At 46.2% G+C, this 24,753-nt stretch overlaps 1 protein-coding gene across 3 annotated transcripts in view; it reads right to left on the minus strand.

The window, feature by feature from the left end:
• JUP (junction plakoglobin) overlaps positions 1–24,753 on the minus strand; it is a 59,167-nt gene that overhangs the window by 16,138 nt on the left and 18,276 nt on the right. For 2 of the 3 annotated variants that reach the window (XM_053360873.1, XM_053360875.1), the window contains exon 2: positions 1,067–1,296. In XM_053360873.1, coding sequence (XP_053216848.1) covers positions 1,067–1,289 — 223 coding nt within the window. In that variant the 5' untranslated portion in view covers positions 1,290–1,296. The remainder of the gene's footprint in view (positions 1–1,066; positions 1,297–24,753) is intronic. The other variant, XM_053360874.1, reaches the window with a different exon arrangement.

Below are 24,753 nucleotides of genomic sequence, written 5' to 3' on the forward strand. Positions count from 1 at the left end.
CCTATGCTTTCTGCAACCAGGCTGTCAGTTACCAACAGCAGAGCTTTTTTTCCCTGCTGCGGTGCCCGTTTTTCAGATTCCCTACCTATGCGGTTGGAAAGTATAGCTCCCAATTTTTTTCCTTCTTATTGGCTTTTTTTTTTATAAATGGCATTAGAGTCTGGAGAGTGTTCAGATCCAGTCCTGGTGAGATTTAATCTGACACTATAACACCCGGTAAAATAAGTCTGTGTCTCTCTCTTTTACAATGGAGGTGACTTCAGTATTGTATTTTGTGCTTGCCTTGTAAACCTCCTCGGGAGACCCAACAGGGTAAAGAGACAATATGCAACGCTGCTTCATCACATGACCTCAGGCAAGGGCGTGGCCTGAAGGTTCATGGTGCAGCAACCAGAGGTGGTTTTAGGGTAGGGTGACCAGCGCAGTCACACTGGGCTCCACGCTGCAGGCAGGGTTCGAAAATAGCATGGCGCCAGGTACATTTTCTGCCTAAAGGTTCTTCATCTGCGAGCACCTCAAAAAATCTGGGGGCCACTTTTTGAGCGTGGCTGACATTCAAGGATTACTGAAATATATGTGCTTTGAAGCCTCAAAGAATATCTTAAGGATAGAAAATATGATTAACAATGAAGGGTAGAGTGTTTCGAAAACTGAAGTTTGGTACCAGTATTTTTATTGTAAACACCAAATTAAACATGTATTCACAATTTCTGCTAAAAATGTGATATTAACAATGTGTCACTTATGTGAATTGTGCATTAGTTCATGCTTATCAAAATAAGAAATAAAAAGCGTTGCTGAAACCCACCACCGCCAAATGGCGACTAGACATTCTGCTTTGGAGCCTATAACCCAGGTCCCAGAAGCCAAATTTGAGTGTTGCACAGAGCACCACTGAAATGTCTGCCACTGCAGCAGCCTTGCTCAAGCTAAGCTGGTCTGAGTCAGTACCCAGATGTGAGACTTCCTTTTGTTATTCAATAGAAACCACAGATTGACTCAATAGAAACTCGATTGACCCCCATCATGTAAGATTCACGTAATAAGCATATAAGTAAAGTTTCACCTTGTGCCTGGGCTTGGGCTTGCCCAGCTCCAGCCTGGCTGTAAGTGGTGGTCTTCTTAATGGTGTACTGCTTGCCATACAGGTCGTCGTCGTCCACCAAACACTTGCTGCTCACCGATGGCACCTGGGTGTTCATCCCGGAATGGATGCCCGAGTCATAGGTGTATGTCTGCTGCCATTCCGTCACCTTGATGGGTTGCTCCATCATGTTCACCACCTCCATGGCTGCTCTGCAAGAAGATCCACCAGGGTTAAACCACAGCCATAATGAGTCACACCAACAGCTGAAATTCCCCTGTATCAAGTTCCGGAAAATAAGGCAAACTTAGGTGCCTCTTCGCACTGCACCCAACTAACAGAGTATGACCTGAACATTTAGCTTCAGAATTCCCCATACAAGAAGTAATGTCACACAGCCCTATCCCACCAAAAATACTTTTGTCCACCACATCCAATGAATTCCAACTTTTTTTTAAGAACAAGGGTAACTTCTAGAACTCACGATGCCTTCAGAATATAGTAGTTCCTTAGCCTTAATATATGTACTACACAGCGCTGCCCCTAGATATTTTGCATATTAACACCAGGACAAACATCTACAGCACGTTCCCACAGCTTTTGCACTTTCTGGGCAAATGTACAAGCTTTGTAGAGGCAACACAATCTTGCTCACCAAATACAGGAAGACACAAGCTGTGTTTACACCACGTGGCACAAAGCAACAGCAGATACATATTGCAAAATGCTCTGCTGTCTTCTCACTGTAGACCTTTACGTGATGGGAGTCCTCTCTGAACTGACCATGTGGCCCACATTCCATCTTTCAGAGTTTTGCCTTACTCTCTTTTGAGCTCAACTGCTGTATACGGTACACCGTAACATGGTTGCTATTCCTTGTGGCAGAGTGTTCCGCAAGTCAATATAAGAAGGAAGGAGGAGCCTTATGAAGAGCTCTTGTACATGCTGAATTTTAGGGTCTAGGGGAACACAGTTTACGATACAGACACACACAGGGTGTGGCATCATGAAATATTGATTTGCATATGCAGGTAAGCCTCACAAATCGTCACAGGAAGATCTTTCATGGGCACCAAATGCCAACTCCAGCACAGTCCTTTAAGGGAGATGGTTCACACATTCAACAGAATCCCCATGCAGATCCACACCATACTTTTGAAGAACATACAACACACATTTAAAGCACATGACTTCCTCCAAAGACTTATGGGATCCGTAGTTTAAGGGTGCTTAGAACTGTAGTTCTGTGTGGGGGAAACTATAGTTCCCATTATACTTTGGGAAAGTTATATGGTTTAAATGTGTGTTTGATGTGACTTAAATGTGGAACTGCTCCATGTAAGGACTATATAAACTGACTGCAAAACAAACCACCAAAGACTGACTAAAGTATAAGAAGCCCATAGTCAAACTTATTTGGGCTCAGGAAGGACTCTGACATTTTTAACGCAACAAGGATCCAGGGAAACATCCACACACAAAGCTATTTCCAGCAACAAAAAACTTTTTTAAAAGACTTTATCTACACTTTCAAAAGTTTACATACATATTGCATAGTACTGTTGGATCTTATTGTTTTTGCGCTGGAATAAACACTCTGCCTCCATCTCATTTTAGACTTGCATTCTCCTCAAAGCAGGGGTCTGTGCCTTTTTTATTATTGCCCCCATCTTGCTTTCAAATATGCCACGTAGGATAGAAAACAATAACATGTAATGACAATGTCTACTTTACTCCATGAGACTGTTTTAACGTGCACCCTTAACTTTTTGACAGTAAATAAAAGGGCTAGATCTTCATTCTTTCCGCCTGTAAAACCCTTTCACTTAAGCCCGCTGCCACTCCCTCCTTTCAGAATGAAGTTCTCCTGGAAATTATATATATTTTAAAGGAGGGTGGGAAGATGCCACGCAGAAGGCCATGCCTATATGGCAGATCCTCACAATTGTATACTTTGAGGCTCATGCGGAGATGTAATGTGGAGCAGTCTGCAGCCAGGAAGGGCAATTTTGGTAAGGGAACTGAAGAGATTCTGCTACTTCCTGACCTGTACAGTATGCAGCAAGGGAGGGCAAGAGAGAAGGCAGCAGGGTTGGAAGAACCGAGCATAAGCCAGTCCACATGGGCTCCCTTTGCAGGCAGGAGATGGAGCAGCTTCTATGCACGCTGGGGAAACCTTTAAATGTGGCTCTTTTATTAAAGCAGAGAAACCCCAAGGCACCCCGAGAGAAGAACGAGGCTTTGAAAGGGAGCACAACAAAAGCACTTTGGAAAGGAACTCATCTCTAGCCCAGCCGCGCCAAAAGCCTAAAAATAAGCATGCACCGTGGAATGTACCTCTGCCTTGTTTGCTTTTGGAAGCCATGGGCAATTGCCAGAGGAGACTTTGGGGGGGGGGGCATTGGAAAGAGGGGAAGCGAAAGGCATAAACACACCACTCACCGAGATGGTATCTGCCTCTCCCAAGAAGCTTGCCCTGGAAGTCTGGAGACAGGGCTGGTTGGAAGCCTGCTCCAGACTCCGCCTGCTTTCCTAGGACAGGGTGTGATGCTAGAGAAATACCTGTTTAGTCACACACACCCCAAAAGAAGATACTAACCTCGCCCTCTGAGGCAGCCCTATGCTAATTCTACAGGATAGGAATGTGAGAGGGAAGCGCTGATGCCAGGGTGACAGTCAAGGATGATTACCAAGATAAAAGTAGAGTGAGTGAGTGTATCTATGAGAAAGAGAATGAACGCTGTACAAGTCAACACATGCATCACATCTGAAGGAGAAAGGAGGTACATGCACAAATCACCAACTCAGGTTTCCACAAAGCCCGGGGGTGTGTGGGTATGTGCAGCTGAGTCATCACGAGTGAGGCTGGGCAGAGTGCTTTCCCCGTGCAATTTGAAGGCAAGCAGATGTTTGGTATCTTGGACGGGCTTCACCATCTGGGGGCGGGGGGGGGGGTAGCAGGACCCATGCAGCCAATCAGTTCAAAGCATCCTCATGCATCTTCAGCCTGCCTGGGAGAACCCAGCAGGGGCCAGTTCAAAAGTCAACCTGACCTCTAGTGCAGCTTGGGAGGAAAGGAGAGGCGAGGATCTTGCTGTGAAGGGAGGGAGCTGCGGCCATGCTCCTGACCACACAACATGTTAAGAACAAACCAAAGAGGACAGGCCGATATGCATTCTATACTGACGGGGGGAGGGCACAGTTTTTATGAAAGGAGTTGTGCGCATACTTTTCGAAAAGAAATGAATGTGGTGGTGGAGGATGACACTCACACTTGAGACTCGACAGCCGATATTAGGGGAAAGTATACCTAAAGCCTTGTCAGTGTCAACCTCTCACAGAATCACCGAGTTGGAAAGGACACCGAGGGTCATCTAATCCAAGCCTCTGCAAAGCAGGAATAGTTAGGGATTCTTTTACTCTTTCGATCAAGGTGTGTTTGCGCTGTCAGTTTCTTGCCTGCTAATATTATAACGCTGCTGCCTGAAGCAACATCCACATATTCTGTCGTTCATTTCATGTAGTAAGCCAATGTTTCTTTATTCTCCTGTGCATGAATTTCATGTGGGTGTGAGGATATGGGTAAGCACATTCGTAAAGGGGGGGAAATAACAGACGAGGCTTTTTTTTCTTTTTGCTACATGCTGCCTTGAGAAGGGTCCATCTTCACTCTACATATGTTATGACCCTAAAACAGAATTCAGCCTGATCTGAGAACTGGGGGGGGGGGGGAGGGGAGAGGACAGGGGTGGAAGAGCTCCTCCTGCTGCTCAGCAGGCACTAGTCAAAAAGTGCCCATGACAAATCAGATCACCTCTTTCCAAAATGGCAACCCCTCTCCCAACACTTTGCACAGTAGCAATGTATTGCACGTTTGTTTTGCTTCAAGCCAGCAAAACCTAGCAAAATAAATAAAAACTCTCTCTAGGCCTCAGCAACCTGGTGCCCTCCAGATGTTCCAGATGTGCTGAACGGGCATGATGGGAATTGCAGCTCAGAACATCTGGAGGGCAAATGATGCCGTATCTTAAGAATACAGCTTTCCGGCGCTCTTGGTTTTGAAAGGCCTGAGGGGTGCAGGCAAACTTTCAGAAGCCAGAAGCGGGGATGTGAGCAGGCAGAAAGACCGACGCGTCTTGCACTGTTCCTTGTTCCTACCCTGCAGCCCAGCTAATACTAATTTATGTACATGTCATTCATTTCCAACAGCTGCCACCCCGCAAAGAAAAACCTCCCGTGTATTTGAACACCTGGAAATACAATAAATTGAGCAAAATCCAGTTCCAGTCAAATTGCTGATGTGCCTCCCACTGCCTGCCTAGCATCAAGTTTTGGGGCAGCACACGTAAGCCATGCTCACAAACCCTTGACTGGCTGCCTATGGCAAGAACTGCTAGGAAGCTTGAGACCTAAATAGCAGCTGCTATGCTAGGTTAATCACGACTACATGCTGAGCGCCTGAGAAACAGCTTTCTGAAGATGAATATCCAAGGGAGACTCTCGTGTGAGAAAAACTGGATTTTTTAAAAAATCAAAAATCAAAGGAGCCAATCCTACCCAGAGCTGCAACCAACCATAATCATCATCCCCACATCTGTAATGCTGGCCCTCCTCCAAGGAGCTCTGTGCACGATACATGCATGTGTATCATTCTGGCCTCACAAGAACGCTGTGATACAAACAGGAAGAGCCACCGTGATTAACAGACATTTTGTAAGAGGGACTGACTTGCCTCATGCAATGGCTATCCGTCAGGGGCTTGAACCAGGGTCTAAGGTTGCATACACAGCATCCATTTAAAGCACTTTTCTTCCCACGGAGAATCCTGGGAGTTGCAGTTTACCCCCCCAAAAGCTACAATTCCCAGCACCCTTAACAAAGCACAGTTCCTAGGATCCTTTGGAGGAGGGGAAGTAATGTGCTTTAAAATGTATGGCGAGTACGCAGCCTAGGAGTCAACGGATGCAATTAGCAGGCTTGTGCGGTCAAGCTGATCTAGGCAACCTCACTATCTGGGGGAAGCAAAGTTCACATATCTGAACATTCTCCCCACGAATACACTACGCAGGTTGAAAATTAGCATGCTCTCTCCCACTTATTTTTTGTTCAGTCTGGTTCCTGTGGGCGGGAGAGTTCAGGCAAACAATCCCACTCCCTGTCTGCAATGATTAAGTCCAGGAAAAGCTTTAACACTTGATTCTGCCGATTGCGGCCTTAAGTAAAAAAAACAATTCTAGTAACTGACAGCACCGCAGACAAGACAGGAACACGTACGTCATAAATCTCAGCTGTCCTTAACTGTCATTACTTCTCCCAAAGAAACATGGGGATCACAGTTCTGTAGCAATGCTGAGAATTCAGCTGGGGGGGGGGGGAATCTCGCAGAAATGCAACGTTTTTTGGTGGCTGCTAAACGTAACTGCATTTTTAAGCATGTGCATCATCAAACTGGCTGAGAATAAAACATGGCCAATGCCTACTAAGAACATTGATAGAACAAGGTAAAACTCTGGTATTGAGGCAACTGGATTGCACACCAGCAAAATGTAGCTTTATGCTACGTCTGTGGTTAGCGAAGGTGCCTCCCTTCAAACAGAAAGTTAAGGAGAACAGCTACCACACCCACGTTAGGAATGATGGTGAACTGCCACCTCCAGGAAAGCCAGTCAGGCAGGTTCCTCCCTCCAGGTGCAGAGAGATGAGGAAAAGTGGAGGACATATTCCTGGGGGAAAGGAGCTTCTCAACCTGGCACTCCCTTTGCCAGCGTCCAGGCAGGTCAATGCAATTCACTATATAATGAACTGGGCTAAGATGGAAATATCCACCCGGGTCCAGATACAGTCATACCTCAGGTTGCGAACGCTGCAGGTTGCATGTTTTCGGGTTACGGACCGCGCCAAACTTGAAAGTACCGGAACGGGTTACTTCCAGGTTTCGGCTCTCGCACATGCGCAGAACCGCAAAATGACGTCACGAGCATGCACAGAAGTGCCGAATCACGTCACACACAGACACAGCGCTGCGGGTTGCAAATGTGCCTCCTGCACGGATCACGTTCGCAACCCGAGGTATGACTGTAGCTTCTTGGCTGTGAAGTTTGCTAGATGCCCCTGAGCCACTCACTTCCAGGCCACTTCAAGCATTATTTGCTTTCCTATATCGAAAACGCTTCCAAAAGGGGTACAAGGTTTTTACAATTACGCCTAATCTACATGGAGCAACACAGACAGACATATGTGCAGTTGTAGTCACAATATTTTCCATTAAAAAAATAAAATAAACCCACTCTTAATGAAAAGAAATAAAATTCAGGGTTACAATAATTCATTAACAAATGTGTACTCCATAAAACAAATATCAATGCAAAAAGTGCATCTGTGCATCGGACTAACCACGTGTCCACATGTATCAGAGGTTTCAAGTTCCACACAAAATTGGGGGGGGGGCGGCGCTTGTCATAGGGAGACTCAGCAAGGCCCAGCCCTCAAGATTGTGGGGGCTCAGCCCCGTTCCCACATACTTTGGGGGGGTTCACCCCATAGAGTTGGCACCTATGACATGTATGCACTTTCACCAAAAGGAATGTATGGCGTGTGTGTATATATGTATTCCTATGTACACGTATATTTTATACACACAGAGTCGCAAAAACTTAAGAGCCTGCTGGATCAGCCAATAGCCCACCTAGACCAGCATCCTGTTCTCACAGTGGCCAACCAGATACCTATGAGCAGCCCAAAAGGAGGATTTGAGCACAACAGCGCCCACCTCCTACGATTTCCAGTAACTGCTGCTGCTTCCGAGGTAGAACCAAGCTACTGTGGCTAGTAGCCTTATCCTCCATGGATTTGTCTCATTCTCTTAAAGCTACCCAAGTCCACCTCCAAAGTTCGATTTGCAGGTTCTCTTTGTGGTGTTAATTGCTGCTGCTGTAATGAAGGTGGTGGGAGGGAGAACCACACAGGGAGCTGTGCACAGGCCTCAGCACATGTAGTAACTGGCTCTGATGTGGGGGTAGGGCAGTTTTAACCAAGTCAGCAGAGCCACTCATTTGCAGGTAGTTGTGCTGACATGATTGAAATCACCACACCCCATAGCGAAGCTGTTCCCACACAGTTTAGCACAGTGGCGGCGGCAGCAGCAATCATACACATACACACACAAAGCCAATATGAGAACCAAACCTGACACTCTGTCCCTAGCTCTCCAGTTTATGCAATTAGTTTTTAAAACCGTAAAGAGTTATGTTCTTCCCGCAGGTAAATCCTCTCCTTCATCTGGTACGGGAGCCATATGGCAGCTAGTTAACCAACTGGATCTGCCCCATAAAGAATGAGCCCTTGGCAAGAAGATATGTAGAATCCATTTCTTCCGGGTGTTTCACTATCTCAAAGCTGTGCACCGAGCAAAACTCAGCCATGTTGCAGGGTAGCGCTTTGAGCTCCCGAGCCATTTTCAAACGGCATCAGCAGTTTGCAAAAGTGGAAAAAAGGGGAGGGAATAAAGTAACGCTAGACTCCGAGAAGAAATGCCGCCTTACATTAGTTGACTTACAGGCATTACATACCTAAAGGTTTCAAGGACAGGTTTCAAGCACATATCCTAGCATACCGGGGGGCGGGGGGCAAGGTTTAGCTTAACAAACAATTCCCTCTTGAGTTTAGAGAGCTCATGGCTGAATTTTAAATTTTTCATTTTCCAGAGCTTCAGATGCTTACCAGCTGTATATAAAAAGCCAATTCATTTCTAATGTTTCTGGCCCTTCAAAATGGGAGTTTAAGTACAGCACGGCTATTTTTAACATCTACCTTTGCCTGGCGTGCAAAACACAAACAAGAATGCAACAAGAGCCGACAACACAGAGCGGCCGACACTGTAGAGTACTTGAAGAAGAGAACAGCATGAGACAGCCCATTTTCGGATCAGCCCCGAAAATACTTTTGAAGCCCTAATACAATTCCCATGTGTATCTGTATTATTTTTCGAAAAAGTCATCTACGCTTTAGCGATTCATTAGGTTGATTACATTTTAAGTATTGCAAACAGGCACTTTTGTGATGTACTTGAATGAGACAGCACTGGGTGGTTTTGCAATTAATCCACAGTTACTAACCTTCAAAAACTATTGGCTGGCCTACCCACAAATATATCTGGACTGTCTATTTGTGGCACACAGGCAGCCTGGAAGGTTGCTGTTATTATCATGCCTTGTCTTGAGTATGCAATGGCTTACAGTTTAAGAAACCGTAGCTGTTATTAGTTGCTGGAAGGAAACAGCCACCTCTCACTTTTCCTTCATCAAATTTAAAGGATATTTTCGGCAGTGGTAATACAGCAAGTCCAAAATGGTTTCAAAAGAGAAGCTTAAGACCAACACAGAAGAACACTAGACAGGATGGACCACAGTTCTGATCGAGCAGAATGTCCTTATGTACATTTGTCTAGGTGAGAGGTGATCATAGAGCTGGAAGGGACCCTGAGGATCATCTAGTCCAACCCTCTGCAATGCAGGAATATGCAGCTGTCCCCTTAGAACCTGCAACCTTGGTGTTATCAGCACTACACCCCAACCAACTAAGCTATTCAAGTTAGATGAAGCAGTCCTGGCGTGTGCTTTGTATACTCCCTTGCCTTTAGTTCTCACCTATTTAAAAACCCAGGGACGCGGGTGGCGCTGGGGGTTAAACCACCGAGCCTAGGGCTTGCCAATCAGAAGGTCGGCAGTTCGAATCCCCGTGACAGGGTGAGCTCCCGTTGCTCGGTCCCTGCTCCTGCCCACCTAGCAGTTCAAAAGCACGTCAAAGTGCAAGTAGATAAATAGGTACCGCTCCGGTGGGAAGGTAAACGGCGTTTCCGTGTGCTGCTCTGATTCGCCAGAAGCGCCTTAGTCATGCTGGCCACATGAGCTGGAAGCTGTACGCCGGCTCCATCGGCCAATAAAGCGAGATGAGCGGCGCAACCCCAGAGTCGGTCATGACTGGACCTAATGGTCCGGGGTCCCTTTACCTTATTTAAAAACCCAGCTCATCCTCCGCTGTACTGCCAGACCCCAGACTTTCACAGGCCACGGGTTGCTTTATCACCTTCAGATGTGGGAAATTTGCACCAAGGCCATTTTGCCTTAGCACCCTCTTGCAGACACAAAAGAGCAACGAGGCTCACCCTCCAGGGTGTAATGCACTTTTGAAAAGAGAGAAAAGCAAAGGCCAAGTATCTGGACCAGGGGTATCATCAAAGTGGCACTCTCCAGGTGCTACTGTACTACAACTCCCATCAGCCCCAGCCAGCATGGTCAAGAGTTAGGGGTGATGGGAGTTGTAGTCCAGCAACGTCTGGAGGGCACCAGATTGGGTCTGGCTTGTAGACTTTTGTTCCTCATTCCAGGCTGAGCTGTAAGATATGGCCCAACTCCTTTATTCAGGAAGCTGGTTTCAGAACCACCTGGGGGAATTACAGTGCTTCCTGGTTCTACATATTCCAATGGGGGAGCTCTGATTAATCAGGTCGGTGATTGGGATCGGTGGGTGGAGAGGGAGAGAGGGAGGGAGGGAGGGAAAGGAAGAAACTCCCATGGCTGACTAAACCAGGGAGCTTCCTTTTATGGACATGCTGAGACAGCTGAACTCAAGAGTTTTATCCTATTCTGTAAAACACATTCCAGCTTCCTCCCTCCTCCCCCTTGTCTCCAGCAAGGGTTGAGTTGAATCAGAAATCCAGACCTAGAAGAGACACCAGGACTGAGAAGCAACAATAGTCTGTTCCTTCCAGGCAAATACCTCAAGGAGTACCTCCCGCAGATTGTCAAGCAGAACTCCCGGCACTAACCAGACTATGGATTCATCAAAAGATCAGGCCCAGCCACACTGCTGAGAAATGGCTCAATTTAAACCCTTCTCTCCCTGCACAGGGATGGCATCTAGAAACCCAGTGCTGATGATTTTAGAAATTCTGAACATTTACTTTTGATTTCCTAAGGTTCCAAATTCTTTAAAGGCACGGGTTGGGAACCTGCAGCCCTCTGGATGCCATTAGACTACAGCTTGCATCACCTCTGACCATTGGCCATGCTGGCTGGGGCAGGTGGGTGCTGGGGTCCAATAACATCTGGGGGGGGCAAGTTAGTCGCCTGTGATTTGCTACAGTCAGCCTTAGCCACAAAACCATGCGTATCAGAATACAGCATGCAATCAAGTGAGTCTGTCCAATTCCACAGGGAACTAGATCTCTGGGGAGAGATTTCCGGCCACCCCATGCAAAAGCTGGTAAATAAGCTAGAGCGTGCACACATTATAAAAGCAGACGGGATATGCCAAAACTCCGTGAAAGGGTCAACTTTTCCCACACCTGACGCCCACACTCAGGCACAGCTTATCTTAGCTACGTATGCAGTGTGGGAGCAGCTGTTAGCAGCAGCCACTGCCAAGCAAAGGCAAGAGGCTCCTTGCTTAGAGAGACTGCCACCTGGCTGAAGGAGATCCATGCACTGTTCCCACTGGGTAAAACTGGTAGCTCCATGAAAACGAAAAAGCAGCTTGCTGAGAACATCTGCACAGCAAATTCCTTGTCCCTATTTATTTTTTTAAAGATCTTGCACCAAAAAAGACACCCTCCTCCTCCTCGTTGTTGTTGTCATTATTGTTGCTGCCGCTGCTGTTGTTGTTGTTGTTGTTGTTGTTGCGCTACAGCCTCCCCCCTTGCCCGCTGCTCTGGACAAGTCAGGTTTTAAAAACCATACACTGGATATGTATGAAACGCTGTATGTGACACTTTATGAAATCACAGACATTCAGAACAAGTGAAGTCAATCTCTCAGACACTCAGAGAGACTTTTACTATGTCAAGAGTTTCATGATCTAAGGTGGCAGGAATAGGAAGGAAAGATGCAGAGTAGGATCATCATGAGGTTAAATTACTTCACACACAAACCTGTTTGGTGTCCCTGAGCTGTGTAGAAAAACCCACAGGTAAGAATTGCTGAACCTAAGACAGCCAGCTCAAAACAGTTAAACAAGAGAAGGGGCTTGTGGAAAGTGGAAGCTGGGAGTTGAAATTAGCTGCCATTGCCCTGCACAAACAAAACATCCCTTCTAATTGCTGGAGAGAACCAAAACCCCACAGGGCTTCCTTGCTCCCTTTTCAGGCACTGCAACATAACATGTGACGGTGGACTGTGCAGCCTATTGTTCTCTCTCTAGAACGAGGTAGCCAGTTTCAAGCTGGCCAGACAAAAGCAGCCTAGAGGCGGCACCGTGCGAGGGGGTGTCAGCACTTGCAGCACCGTGCTGACTGAAGCATAAAGCAGGGGAGGCTCCAGAAGCCTGTGCATGGCACCACAACAAGTGTGAAACACAGCAGGCAGGTTCAGCAGAATTCCAGAAAGTATAACTTCCATAGAAAAAGTAAGTTTCTAGTCCTCATGCTGGCAGTCAAGTGATTTTAACCCTTGCCTCTGGTGAGTCAGACTACCTGAGGATTAATGGTGTTGCCTTGGGCAGGGGAGACAGAAGTACTGTTTGTTTGTTTGTACGTTCGTTCCTTCATTTCCCCCCCCCCCTTTTATTCTCACAACAACCCTGTGAGGTACGTGAGGCTAACTTTGATTTCACAGTAATGTTCACCCCATTGTGGCTTTGCCGTTGCCCTGAAAACAGCCTTGTAGGAGTTACTTTCAGGGACTTTTCGTTTCTTTTCATCTTCTGCTTGCCCTTGGCCAGCTCCTTCCACGTTTCTAGCTCCTGCTTGGATCCTGTCAGAAAACGTGTGGTTATAGCACATGCTTCCCGCCTAGCTTCAATTCCATCTGCATCCTAGATTTCCCCATGTTTTCCTGGACTCTGGCTTGCTCTTTTGCCCAAGAGGTTTTGTCTACCTCATCACCACTGTGTTTTCCACTTGGAGCCTGGTTCTTCCAGCTATGTACATAATCTACAAGGGGGCTTTTCTAAATTCTACCATTTCTCTTATAAACTCAAATTATTTTGCTATGAAAGCAGAGTTCTGTAACTTAAATGCAAATACACAGTAAATTTGCTTGGCTGTGATTGTGCTGGTTCTAATCACAGAGGGGGGAAAGGAGTTTCGTAGTTCATCTTTATTAAATGTGTATACCACACCCTTCATCCACAGATCTCAGGGCAGTTCAAGACATAAAATTAGAATATAAAAACCCTGACCACAAGAAGGCTGATCAAATCATCTTCTTCTATCTACCCTGCTATTTCAAGATTTTTAGGATTGTTGGCAGTTTTAGAAACTAGAAACAAAAGCTAGGCGCCAAATGGCACCATAAACTTAGGTCACGGTCACCACAACTGAATGTTTATCCACCAGGGGGGTTAGACTAGATTACCCCTGGGTCCCTTCTAATGCTATGATTCTGTGATTTCAACTACATTGCTTGACTGTAGCTTGCTCTACAACAATTCACTTGTCCCAGTAAGCAAGACTGCGAAACACACACTACGGAAATGGTATTAACTATGGCAGAGGTTTTTAAACTGTGGTCACCAACCTGGTGCCCAGAAACCTCCACATAGTTGCAATTTGACCTGTGCCTGTAGGAAAACGTGCCTGGTTAGTTTCAAACACTGATTGTTGGTGGTATTATATGCTCAGTGATAAATTCTATAATTCTGCAGCTTGATCACAGGATATGCATGCCTGGTATATAGATCCAGGAAAGGAATGTCTTTGTATGCTACTCTTTTAGTTCCCTCATTCCACTTCTTCCCTAGAAGGGTTAATACGCAGCTTTCCTCATTTGAGGAGCACTGCAAAGATTACAACAACGCTCCTGCAAAACTGAGGTGGCTGCCAACACAAAAGTTCCTGTGAAGTCTACAGGTCAGAAGCCAATAGTTATACATTTCGGGGGGGGGAATAAAATAAGACATACATTCATGGTGTTTTTTCAAAGCATCAAGTTATCTGTTATAATGCAAAGTCAGACCCCATACAACCCCTTAAGGGCATTTCACAGTGGGGAGGGTGGGGGAATCAGAGGGAAGAAGAGTCCATTCCTTCAAAGAGGCAGCGTGACATTCAATAAGAAACTATGGTGTGTTGGATTTTATTTTATTTTTAAAAAGAGGATAATAACACAATATAATTCTGATCTCCTCTCTGCTCTGGCCTCAAAAAATCAATCCGTACAAAAGGAGAGATTAATTTCTTTGTTCATCTCTTGTATTTAGATGTAGCTGCTGTGGTCCCCAGATTCTCCTGGCAGGTTGGCAACAAGCTCTTTGATGAAGCAGGGAAAAGAGCTTGAGGCTTCAGGAACATACTGGGAGCTAAGAGCAAGAAAGCGATTTGCAGAGAAACTGAAACGGCTTTGAAACAAAAAGTGTGCGCGTGCATGGGACGAATAAGATCACAGCACCAGCAAGTTTCACTTATTCACTGTGTGTGGAGAGTTTGATTTAATTTCTTACCCTAAGGGACAGCAATCAATCTCATCTGGAAGTCGTATCCCAAGCTGAGGAAGTCCTGGCCTTCCCCCCAAACACCTATGGCTGCTCTGCAGCTCAGAGAAAAGCAGTCTGTGCTTCGCAAGACCTCATTCCCTCCCCACTGCCACCTGCTCACAATATTCCTGGGATGATTTCTGGCACAGTGGGATAGGGAGCGGGGTGGGACAACAAGCCAAAAATAAAAGGAATTTCAAACACGCAACAATGAAAGCCACAATGCATTTCAAGCGTCAAACGTATTTTCTCAGAAACGCTTACAGCGCCCCCCCCCCCCCGCGAATGTGAGCCCTTATTGCTGTCCCTCTGTTACATATTGGAGACGCAAAATACAATAATAGTGGCTTGCCTAAAAGCCACACTGCTGAGTTCCTGTCTCCTTCCTCCTGGGCCGTGTCCAGAAAATGGGGGGGGGGGTGTTTGAGTGTTCAGACCCCTGGGCCCTCACTTGTGGGGTGCCTCAAGGTTCCGTCCTCTCCCCCATGCTTTTTAACATCTACAGGAAGCCGCTGGGAGAGATCATCAATGGATTTGGGCTGGGTGTCCATAAATATGCGGACAATACCCAGCTCTACCTCTCTTTTAAATCAGAACCAGTGAAGGCAGTGAAGGTCCTGTGTGAGTGCCTGGAGGCTGCTGGAGGACGGATGGTGGCTAATGGATTGAGGTTGAATTCTGACACGACAGAAGTACTGTTCTTGGGGGACAGGGGGGCACTGGTGCGGAGGACTCCCTGGTCCTAAATGGGGTAACTGTGCCCTGAAGGACCAGGTGTGCAGCCAGGGAGTCATTTTGAACTCACAGCTGTTCATGGAGGCACAGGTCAGTTCTGTATCCAGGGCAGCTGTCTACCAGCTCCATCTGGTGGTATGCAGGCTGAGACCCTATCTGCCAGCGGACTGTCTCACCAGAGTGGTGCATACTCCAGTTATCTCCTGCTTGGACTACTGCAATGCACTCTACATGGGGCTACCTTTGAAGGTGACCCGGAAACTACAACTAATCCAGAATGCGGCAGCTAGACTGGTGACTGGGAGCAGCTGCCGAGACCATATAACACCGGTCCTGAAAGACCTACATTGGCTCCCAATACATTTCTGAGCACAATTCAAAGTGTTGGTGCTGACCTTTAAAGCCCTAAACGGTTTTGGTCCAGAATACCTGAAGGAGCGTCTCCACCCCCATCGTTCAACCCGGACACTGAGGTCCAGCGCCGAGGGCCTTCTGGCGGTTTCCTCACTGCAAGAAGTAAAGTTACAGGAAACCAGGCAAAGGGCCTTCTCGGTAGTGGCGCCCGCCCTGTGGAAGGCCCTCCCGTCAGATGTCAAAGAGATAAACAACTACCTGACATTTAGAAGAAATCTGAAGGCATCCCTGTTTAGGGAAGTTTTTAATGTGTGACATTTTTATGTATTTTTAATCTTTGTTGGAAGTGCCCAGAGTGGCTGGGGTACAAATAATAAATTATTATTATATAAGTGTGACTCACGAAGCACACTCATTTATTCCAAGAATATTCAGCATATTTCTGTGGAAGATGGACTTGGAGAGAAGTGCAATGTGTAACAAAGGAGTGGTTAAATGGAGTTGCGGGGGCTGTTGGGTCCCGAGACAGAACAATACAGTAATTTTATGTTGTGAAACACCCTGAGATCTATGAATGAGGGGCGGTATACAAATTTAATAAACAACCACAATGGCCACAACTGGTTTTGGGGGATTCTGGTGCCTATATGTTTTAGGAGCAAGCAGTGGGCCTGCCTATTCCAATCCCTAGCTATAGAGCAGGATATCCTATACCTCAAAACATCCTGACAGGAAAGAGGCTCCACAGCCTCCTTCAACAGCTTATTCCATTGTTCAATTACTACTGTGGTCAGGAAGCTCTTCCTACTGTTTAACCAAAAAGCGTCTTCCTGTTTTAAACTCATTATATCTTCCTCCATCCTCTGCGAACAGAATGGCAAAACCGTCTCACCCCCTTCCTACAGCCCATCCCATGCTTCCCCCTCAGTATTTAGCAAATTTTATATAATGCCCTTCAAGACTGCTCCCAGGTTCACTTACAAGTGTTAATAGCTTTTTTTCTGGGCTAAGAGAACTTGTGCAGCTCCTTCAGTCTTGGACAGAGAGCTACTCTTCTGGATCCACTGCATCCCTTGCTGCTTAATACAAATTTGGCTGAAACACCCAGAACTGTACACCAAAATGAGCTTCTGACAGTGTTAATAATTCCCAAGCACCCGGAACTATAGAAACAGAAGCCTCTTGTTTATCTAGTTTTATCATTCTGTTTAAACTGGGGAGGGGGCAGGAAGAACGGAAAGAAAGCTGCTCAGGGCAGCTTTTGCATATTTGCAAAATATATTCAGCCTTCCACACTGGTTGGCAACCTCCCCACCAACAGCACACACATTCTTCTGTTCCAAGGCTTGCTGATGTTTTGGCTTCAGAATGCTGTGACATCACAGAAGCTCAGTAAATGGGGGGGGGTCTCTCACTGGTGGCTTTCCAGCTACCACCAAACCCTATCTTTTCACTCATTTCCCACAATGCACCATCTCCTCTGTCCCTACAGGCAGCTTTCCTTCTATCTGCTGTCCCTTGCATTCTCCTCTCCTCTCAGTTCCTCTTGTTCTCACATTTATATGCAACTAACACTCAATTCGAACCTCCCAATTCTTCTGCCTTCCCACCTCACACCTCTCCATATGAGCTCAAGAAATAATTTTTGGCAGTCTCAAGTGTCTTCCATATGATTACCTCGTGCTTTCTTCCTTAAGAGTTATTTGGTCTCTTTTTGACCTCCACTATCAAGAGGCAGCACACCTCTGAATACCAGCTGCTGGAAATCACAGGTGGGAAGAGTGCCTTTGTGCTCATGCCCCGTTTGTGGGCTTCCCAGAGACACCTGGATACCACTATGAGAACAGAATACGGGACTAGACAGCTGTGTTTTAGTTTCAACACCCTGCTCTCATTTCTGCAGCCAGAAATGGTAGCAACAAATGTACACCTTGAGATAATTACAGGCGACTCTCAACTTACACAGGGGTTACGTTTTGAGGATAGTGCATAAAGCCAAAATCACGTATAGTCAAAATGCATTGCCTTCAATGGCAAGTGGGATTGCCAACATCTTATTTCCTGGACACCCTTTTTATTTAGTTCCCAATCATGTAGAGCTGAATGCACAAAAGTTAAATGTGTGTAAGTTATCTGCGCTACAAAATGTTATACAGTTTTATATTGTGAGTCCTTCTCCGTAGCGCAGTGTGTGTGTGTGTGTGCGCGCGCGCATGTGCGTGTGCACGCAAGCTCATAGGATAGGATAAGGGGCAGGCTGCTAAGCCTTAACTGGAATGTTTACACAGAACCAGAACATTTGCAGGGGGAACCACAGCATTTGCTACCTAATCACCATGCAAGGCTACCCGGCCTCATCATGCTATCAGCACCAAAGGCGGGCTGCTCCCTGATGGTTTATTAAAAGCTCTGTACCCTAGCCTCCTGGAAAACATGGCACTTCAACAGTTGTCTGCTCTGCTCCATTTGCAGCGCTTCCAAACGGCACTTAAGACAAAAAAGGAAAGAGCCACACATACATTTTCAACTGTCTTTGTTGTACACTTCAGTGGAATTTTAAACACCGCCCCCCAACCTCACTACATGCTCACAATATTTAGGGCTGGACTATTCTGGTATGTTTGCAGCATAACTCATTTTTGCTCCCCTCTTCAGTTCCCCTTCCACAGCAAATATACCAAACTATCATATGGATCCTAAAGAAGGGTTGGTGGTGTAAAGGTTTGGCTAACTCTTCGCCTATTGTTTATACATACAAGCAACAAGGAAATGTCATTTGAAAAGAAGAGGAGGCTTTGCCTGTATCCAACTGACTGGGCTTTCAGACAAGTCAGCAATGAATCAGGGTGATCACCTCCCCTTCCTGCTAAAAGCCCAATGAATTCAGCCAAGCTAATGTCACTATTAAACAAGTATGTGAATGGAAAGAAATAAGCATTGCCACCGCCACTGCGCCCCCCCCCCCCCGCCCATAGCAGGAAGGCTCAAAGCTATTGTGTGTTTAACTTGACATATCATCTTGACGACAGTTGTGTTTAAAAACACAAAGCGCCAGCATACCACTTTTGGGGAGTTTCCAGCACCCAAGCTCTCCCCATTCAGTGGTTCTGTTAGGAAGAGAGTGCAGCTCACTTGGTTGGAGCAGGGCCACAGGAGCAGCTTCACAGGATAATATAACACTCAAGAAGTCTATTCCGCTGGCAATCTAGGCCAGCGGGCTTTGCATCAACAACAATTTGGAAAACTAATCCTTTGCATCATTAGACACTGAACGCTAACTCAGCTATGGAAGGAAGAAATTCAAAGATCTGTTTGGATGGCATAGAAGAGCAACAGAGAGCGTCAGCCATGAGCTTACTGGTAGCCTCACTTACACAAAGTCTAAGCACTCTGAGGATGGTACTGCTAGATGGTGGTTGTTAAGGTCTTGGGAAGCAACAGGAGGGCTGGCTTCTGAGAAAGGAGCTGGGTAGTCTTGTTGCCAGAGAAACCCCTCGCCTGCCTCTTCTTTTTCATCTCTATATTGGCAGCAAAGGGAGTGGGCTTCTTTTTGAAAATCCGATTTGTCCTAGGGGCTCTGGATCCCTACTGCACATCCTTAATCTTTACATGAAATGGTTTCAGAATTTAGCACATTCCCGTTAACTAGTTACAATACTTACATTTCACTTCAAACGCAAGGACTTGGGGGCCGTTCCAGACAGGTATTTTATTGTGGGCGGATCCTGCAACACGTTTTTGACACAACAACAGTGCATCCATGGCAAATTTATTCTGCTTCCGTTTGTTTTACAAGGCGTGCGCGCACACACACACCCCACCAGTGCTACCACATTATTGCTGTCCAGAGAGGCTACAGAAGGACAAAAACCAAACCGGAACATCTGTGCCATAAAACGTTATGGGATTTCAACAGGATGTTATGGGATGTGCTCCGAATGGAAGTGAAGCAGTGCAACCGCCCCAAAACTTCTGCAGCTGCAAACAGTGGGGATTGCATGTGACTGCCACCAGCATCATGAACACAAAGCATCATGAATGGGCAATAAAAACCCTCAGATAATCTTTATTTAACTTAGTAAAGAGGGGTTTCAGATGTGAAAAGTATGAAGAGGTGCACTGGCTTAAGCTTCATGGCTTCTGCAGATCTCCACACCACAATTCCTCCCTGCTGTACCCCAGAGCTAGCACTTCTCTCCATGGGAGATGCAAATGTTCTTTTCTCCATGGGAGATGCAAATGTTCTCTCTCATTACAGAGCACCTCTGAGAATAGAAGGGTGAGCTGCCAATGCTTTCCCTGGCAGCTACCAACATCTAAAGTCACTTGCGGAGCGGCTGGTTTATATGGATATTGGAATAAAGCGATAAAGTTCCAGTTCACATAGTAATCAGAACAGTGAGATATTTTCTGTACCACTTTAGGCTGCTTTGTGAGTTGCATGTTGAAAGAAAGAAAGAAAGAAAGAAAGAAAGAAAGAAAGAAAGAATAAAATTCACACTCTGCCTAAAAGCATCCAGAGCAATGTATGAACCTGAATGCTTCCCAGTTTGTTTGTGGGGAGGGGATGGGGGTACCCTGCACGTGTCAGGAAGACTTTCTCTTCTCCTGATATACAGTTTTATGTCTGCAGGGATGTTTTTCTTTCTTGGAGAGCATTCAATTCCCCTCAAAATAGCAAAGTCCAGGAGAACTTTACCACATGATTCTACAGTCTGGATAAACTGCCCCTAACCCTTAAGATAAACATAAGTCTCAAAACGGGTGTGGATAAGTAACAACTTCCAACATTTAAACCAGGAAAGATAGCTCATTAAATCTTTGCAAACACACTGTGATTAAGAACTTGATTTGAGGGACAGAGTAATTACCACATGCAACTCAAAAGGGGGGAAATTACATACGGAAGGATTCCTGTCTTAGGTACTTGTCCTGCATTTTGATCTGGTTTCCTCTGTTAGAGGGAGGAAAAAATGCTTTGGCTTTAACAAGAAATGGTCGCTGGAGTCAGGCCAGTTTTTAACTTGGCAGTGGCCTCCCTAATGTCCCTGCTGATGAAACACAAACATACACACACACAAGCTGATCTTTCGCTTCTGAGGAAAGAAAGTTACAGTACAAGCTTAGTGAAGAGCCAAAGACACTCCTGATTATATTTTGCAAGCAAGCAACAGTAATCTTGGAATATTTTTCCAGCCCAGGTCTTCATCCCATTACTCCTTGCACAATTCCCGAGTGTAGAACTTGGAACTCTTTCACATTCTATCCAACTCCTAACCTAGAAAATAAGTGCTTAGCCCTCATGACTGCCAGACACATGTAAAGTAGCACAGGCTTGTCTCAAGCCCCAGAATGCAGTCTGTTTGCAGAAACAGATCAGCTCAAACAGGGTGTGCAGCAGGGAGACGGCTGTTCGGGGAGGGGGCCAGGGAGACCCCTGTATCACAAGCCTGAACACTGCATTATTCCCAGAGCTACCTAGATCAGGATGAGTGTCCTGATACTCATCGATGCCAGTATTCATGAAGGGATTCGTTTGTGCTGGAAACTCATGAATGTGCAGACACATTGCCACAAGGTGATCTGCAGACGGTGTTTACAATGGTTCAGGAAAGCTGCTATGCCAAGACAAGCTTAGAATACAGATTATGTACCTGTGACTCAAGTGGTGCAGAGTATGCTGTACTCTATGTTGTTTTGCCCCTTGTGTGATGCCCCTAACTTCTAGAGTTTTCTAATTTACAGGAAGTGGCATCTGTTTTATTCATAGGTGGCGTTCTTCTCCACAGTAGTTAAGAATCTGGAGTGATTTCATATATGAAACTATGGCATGATAAAGATGTGAAAGGGGGAGTTTTTATACAGCATTTTATTGTTGGTCCGGCACACAATGACTCAGGGTTTGACGAGGAAATAACTGCTTGCATGCATTGTACAAGTGCAGCTTTATCTTGTTACGATTCCCTGGTTAACGAAGAGAAGCACCTACATGTGTCAAAGCATCTAGCCTTCCGGTAAGCAAAGTTTGTGTCCCTGAACAACAGTCACGTTCTTGGACCTCTTACTGGATTCCTGTTCCACAAGCCCCAACCTGTCTCCCATCTGTCCCACCTCTTCCCCCTTGTTGCGACCACACAACACTCCAGAACTCACCAAATATTTACTGATTTTTTTTAGAAAGGGAGCAAACAATGCAGAGCAAGCAGATGGAAGACATACTCATGCCTATGTTTTCAGCTTACTGTCAGGGATTCCTTATGTTAGTGTGTGCTCGTTTGGCTGGAAAATATCAACAACAGCCCAGGCCTGCATTTAAGACAAACTCTGGCAGTGGCAGGGACGCGGGTGGCGCTGTGGGTAAAAGCCTCAGCGCCTAGGGCTTGCCGATCGAAAGGTCGGCGGTTCGAATCCCCGCGGCGGGGTGCGCTCCCGTCGTTCGGTCCCAGCGCCTGCCAACCTAGCAGTTCGAAAGCACCCCCGGGTGCAAGTAGATAAATAGGGACCGCTTACTAGCGGGAAGGTAAACGGCGTTTCCGTGTGCGGCTCTGGCTCGCCAGAGCAGCGATGTCACGCTGGCCACGTGAAGTGTCTGCGGACAGCGCTGGCCCCCGGCCTCTTGAGTGAGATGGGCGCACAACCCTAGAGTCTGGCAAGACTGGCCCGTACGGGCAGGGGTACCTTTTACTGGCAGTGGCGGGGGTGTTTTTCCTGTGTGCATTTGCAGGTCACAAAGCGAAGGCTGTATTTTCCTGGACCAACTCTGCAGATCAAGGCAGCTTTGATCCTGGAGCCTTGAGGCATCAGCCTGCAGGAAAACCAAACCAACACAAGGCAGAGCCCCCACAATGCTGTTCTTCTTGTGGAAAGCATCAGTAGCAAATAAGTCACCATCTGTGCAAAGAGGTAGGAGGGGTGTGTAGGGTTTTTTTTGTGTAAAAATGGAATGGCTCTCCAAGGAAGCTGAAGCCATTCTTTTGGCAGTCAACACCAGGCCTTCCCCAGGGAAAGGAGACTCTTGGCACCGGACACCACCACTCTCACAAGAGTGGTGGACCAGCAGTTTCCACTGCGCCATTTTGTACTTCCTGGGGAAATAAGCAGTAGCTGCTCTCAGCTGTTGCATGTTCATTTTTATCTGAAGGAAACAAGCTGTAGCATTTGGCTCAGGGCTGGAATTCTGGGCCAAGAGACAGATATGAGGGAGGAAGCCAAGAAAATGCTGGCAAGCATGCGTCTGGGGTCAGAAATGAGAAATGTATGCCCCATTAAGGTTCAAGAAGTTGGATGCTACTAAAAATTATGCCTCTCAAGTGTCCTTGATCGTCACGGATGCCCCTGCCCTGAAAGCCTTGTTGTCACACAGGTGCATTTAAATTGAATAGGCACCTTTTGGATATGTCTGATATATACAAAAGCTGCTACAGACAACTGGACTGCCCACGGAAAAGTGAAATGCCTTCAGACACCTCAAAAGCCATTCCGTGTTTTCAAAGAACTGTGTCATTGCCTTAAAATACTACTGTTCTGCATGTCAGCAATCCCTCAATTTCTACAGTCTTGTTCTTAAAAACTTGTTTCTTCTCTCAAAAAAACCCCCATTGAGCTCTCCATAAAACATTGCTAAAGAAAGAACAAAAGTGATATTCCTTACGGCAAATGCCGTAACAGCCCACCTTGAGGGATTCTGACTCTCCCTTTAAAGTTCATTTTTAGAAGATCAACCTCCTCAACCTCCAGAAACATCAATGTCTCCTGGTATAGCGACATAAAACCAGCAGGTTTCAGTCACCAGGGGCCCAGTACTATTCTGTGCCAGTGAACAAGTAGGTAGCTCCATTCCATTTCTTTAGCAGCAAACAGTGGAAAGAAATGTTAGTAAAAGGAAGAGTTTCCTTAGCAAGGTGCACAGGGAGTTGGGAGATTATTTTAAGATCCATGTAAGGGGCAGCGGAACTCTGGGTGCATCTGCACTGAAATTCTGCAAACGAGGACATGCTAAACTAGGGGTGGGAAACCTTTGGCCAGCTAGGCCTCCCTATTTAGCCCATGAAGCTGTTTTGGAAAAGCCATGACTAGGGTAGGGCTTCAAAGGAACAACTGGGCACTTAAAGTGGGCTCCCAACTCTACCTTTGCTGGAGGCTTGTTCAACTCTGGGGACATTCAATGAAAACCACTTCTCTGTCCCCATGCTGCTCTTTGAAGCTGCCCACAATGGCTCCTTTCTACCCCAACACTGTAGGTGCCCTTTGCAAAAGTGCTCCTTGAAACAGTTGTCTCATTTAAACACTGGAGTGAGCAGGCAGGTGGCCAGTGGTCTAAAGGAGAAGAGAGGTCACTGCTTCAAAGAGCACTTTTGCAAAGACCTACAAAGCTGTGCAAGTGATTTTGACAGGTGGGTGCCTCACCCACCTGTCCACTGTGCGAGATCACAATAATGCCGCCTGGTTTACAGGTGACTGGCCCTCAATAAGGATCTGCCCTGTGGAGCCACAAAGGTTCCCCACAAATTGCCTTATAACAAAAAGAAGCATCAGCATAGCTCATTTCAGTTACAAACATCCTTTTCAAAGACCTTTCCTCTGAGTAGAAAATGTTTTAGTTCCAATATTTAACAGCAAACTGAAATATATATTAGGCACTACATGTTAAATGTGATTAAAAAATACTGAAACGAAGAAGCGTCTGTACGTAAGGAGGAAAAATGGGTGTGGGAATTCAAGATGAGAGGATATGGAAATCTCACCCCACTCAAGACTGCATGTCTGCACCGCTCATTTAAGAACTTTTTATTAGTACAAAGAGGTTCACATGCTGCTTGTGTTACATATAAAATATTACAAGCGACTCACAAATAACTCAAAGCAAAGGCTGCACCATGTTGATAGCAAAGAGCTCCATATAATTTCCTCACACCACACTGGGTCAACTGGGCTCAACTCAGCTGCCCTTTCAACCTGACAAACACCCCTACTCCAAGCAGTCCAAAAGGCTAAAATCCTCACAACCCATGACTTGAGAACTTTTGCCCTATACCTTTGCAGGGAATTAAGAGAATTCAGCATGAACCACAACACTGCAAAGCTTTATGGTCTCAAAGGTTGACCTGCTGCTG

The sequence above is a fragment of the Podarcis raffonei genome, chromosome 13, assembly GCF_027172205.1.
Source record: "Podarcis raffonei isolate rPodRaf1 chromosome 13, rPodRaf1.pri, whole genome shotgun sequence".
Classification (NCBI taxonomy): Eukaryota; Metazoa; Chordata; class Lepidosauria; order Squamata; family Lacertidae; genus Podarcis; species Podarcis raffonei.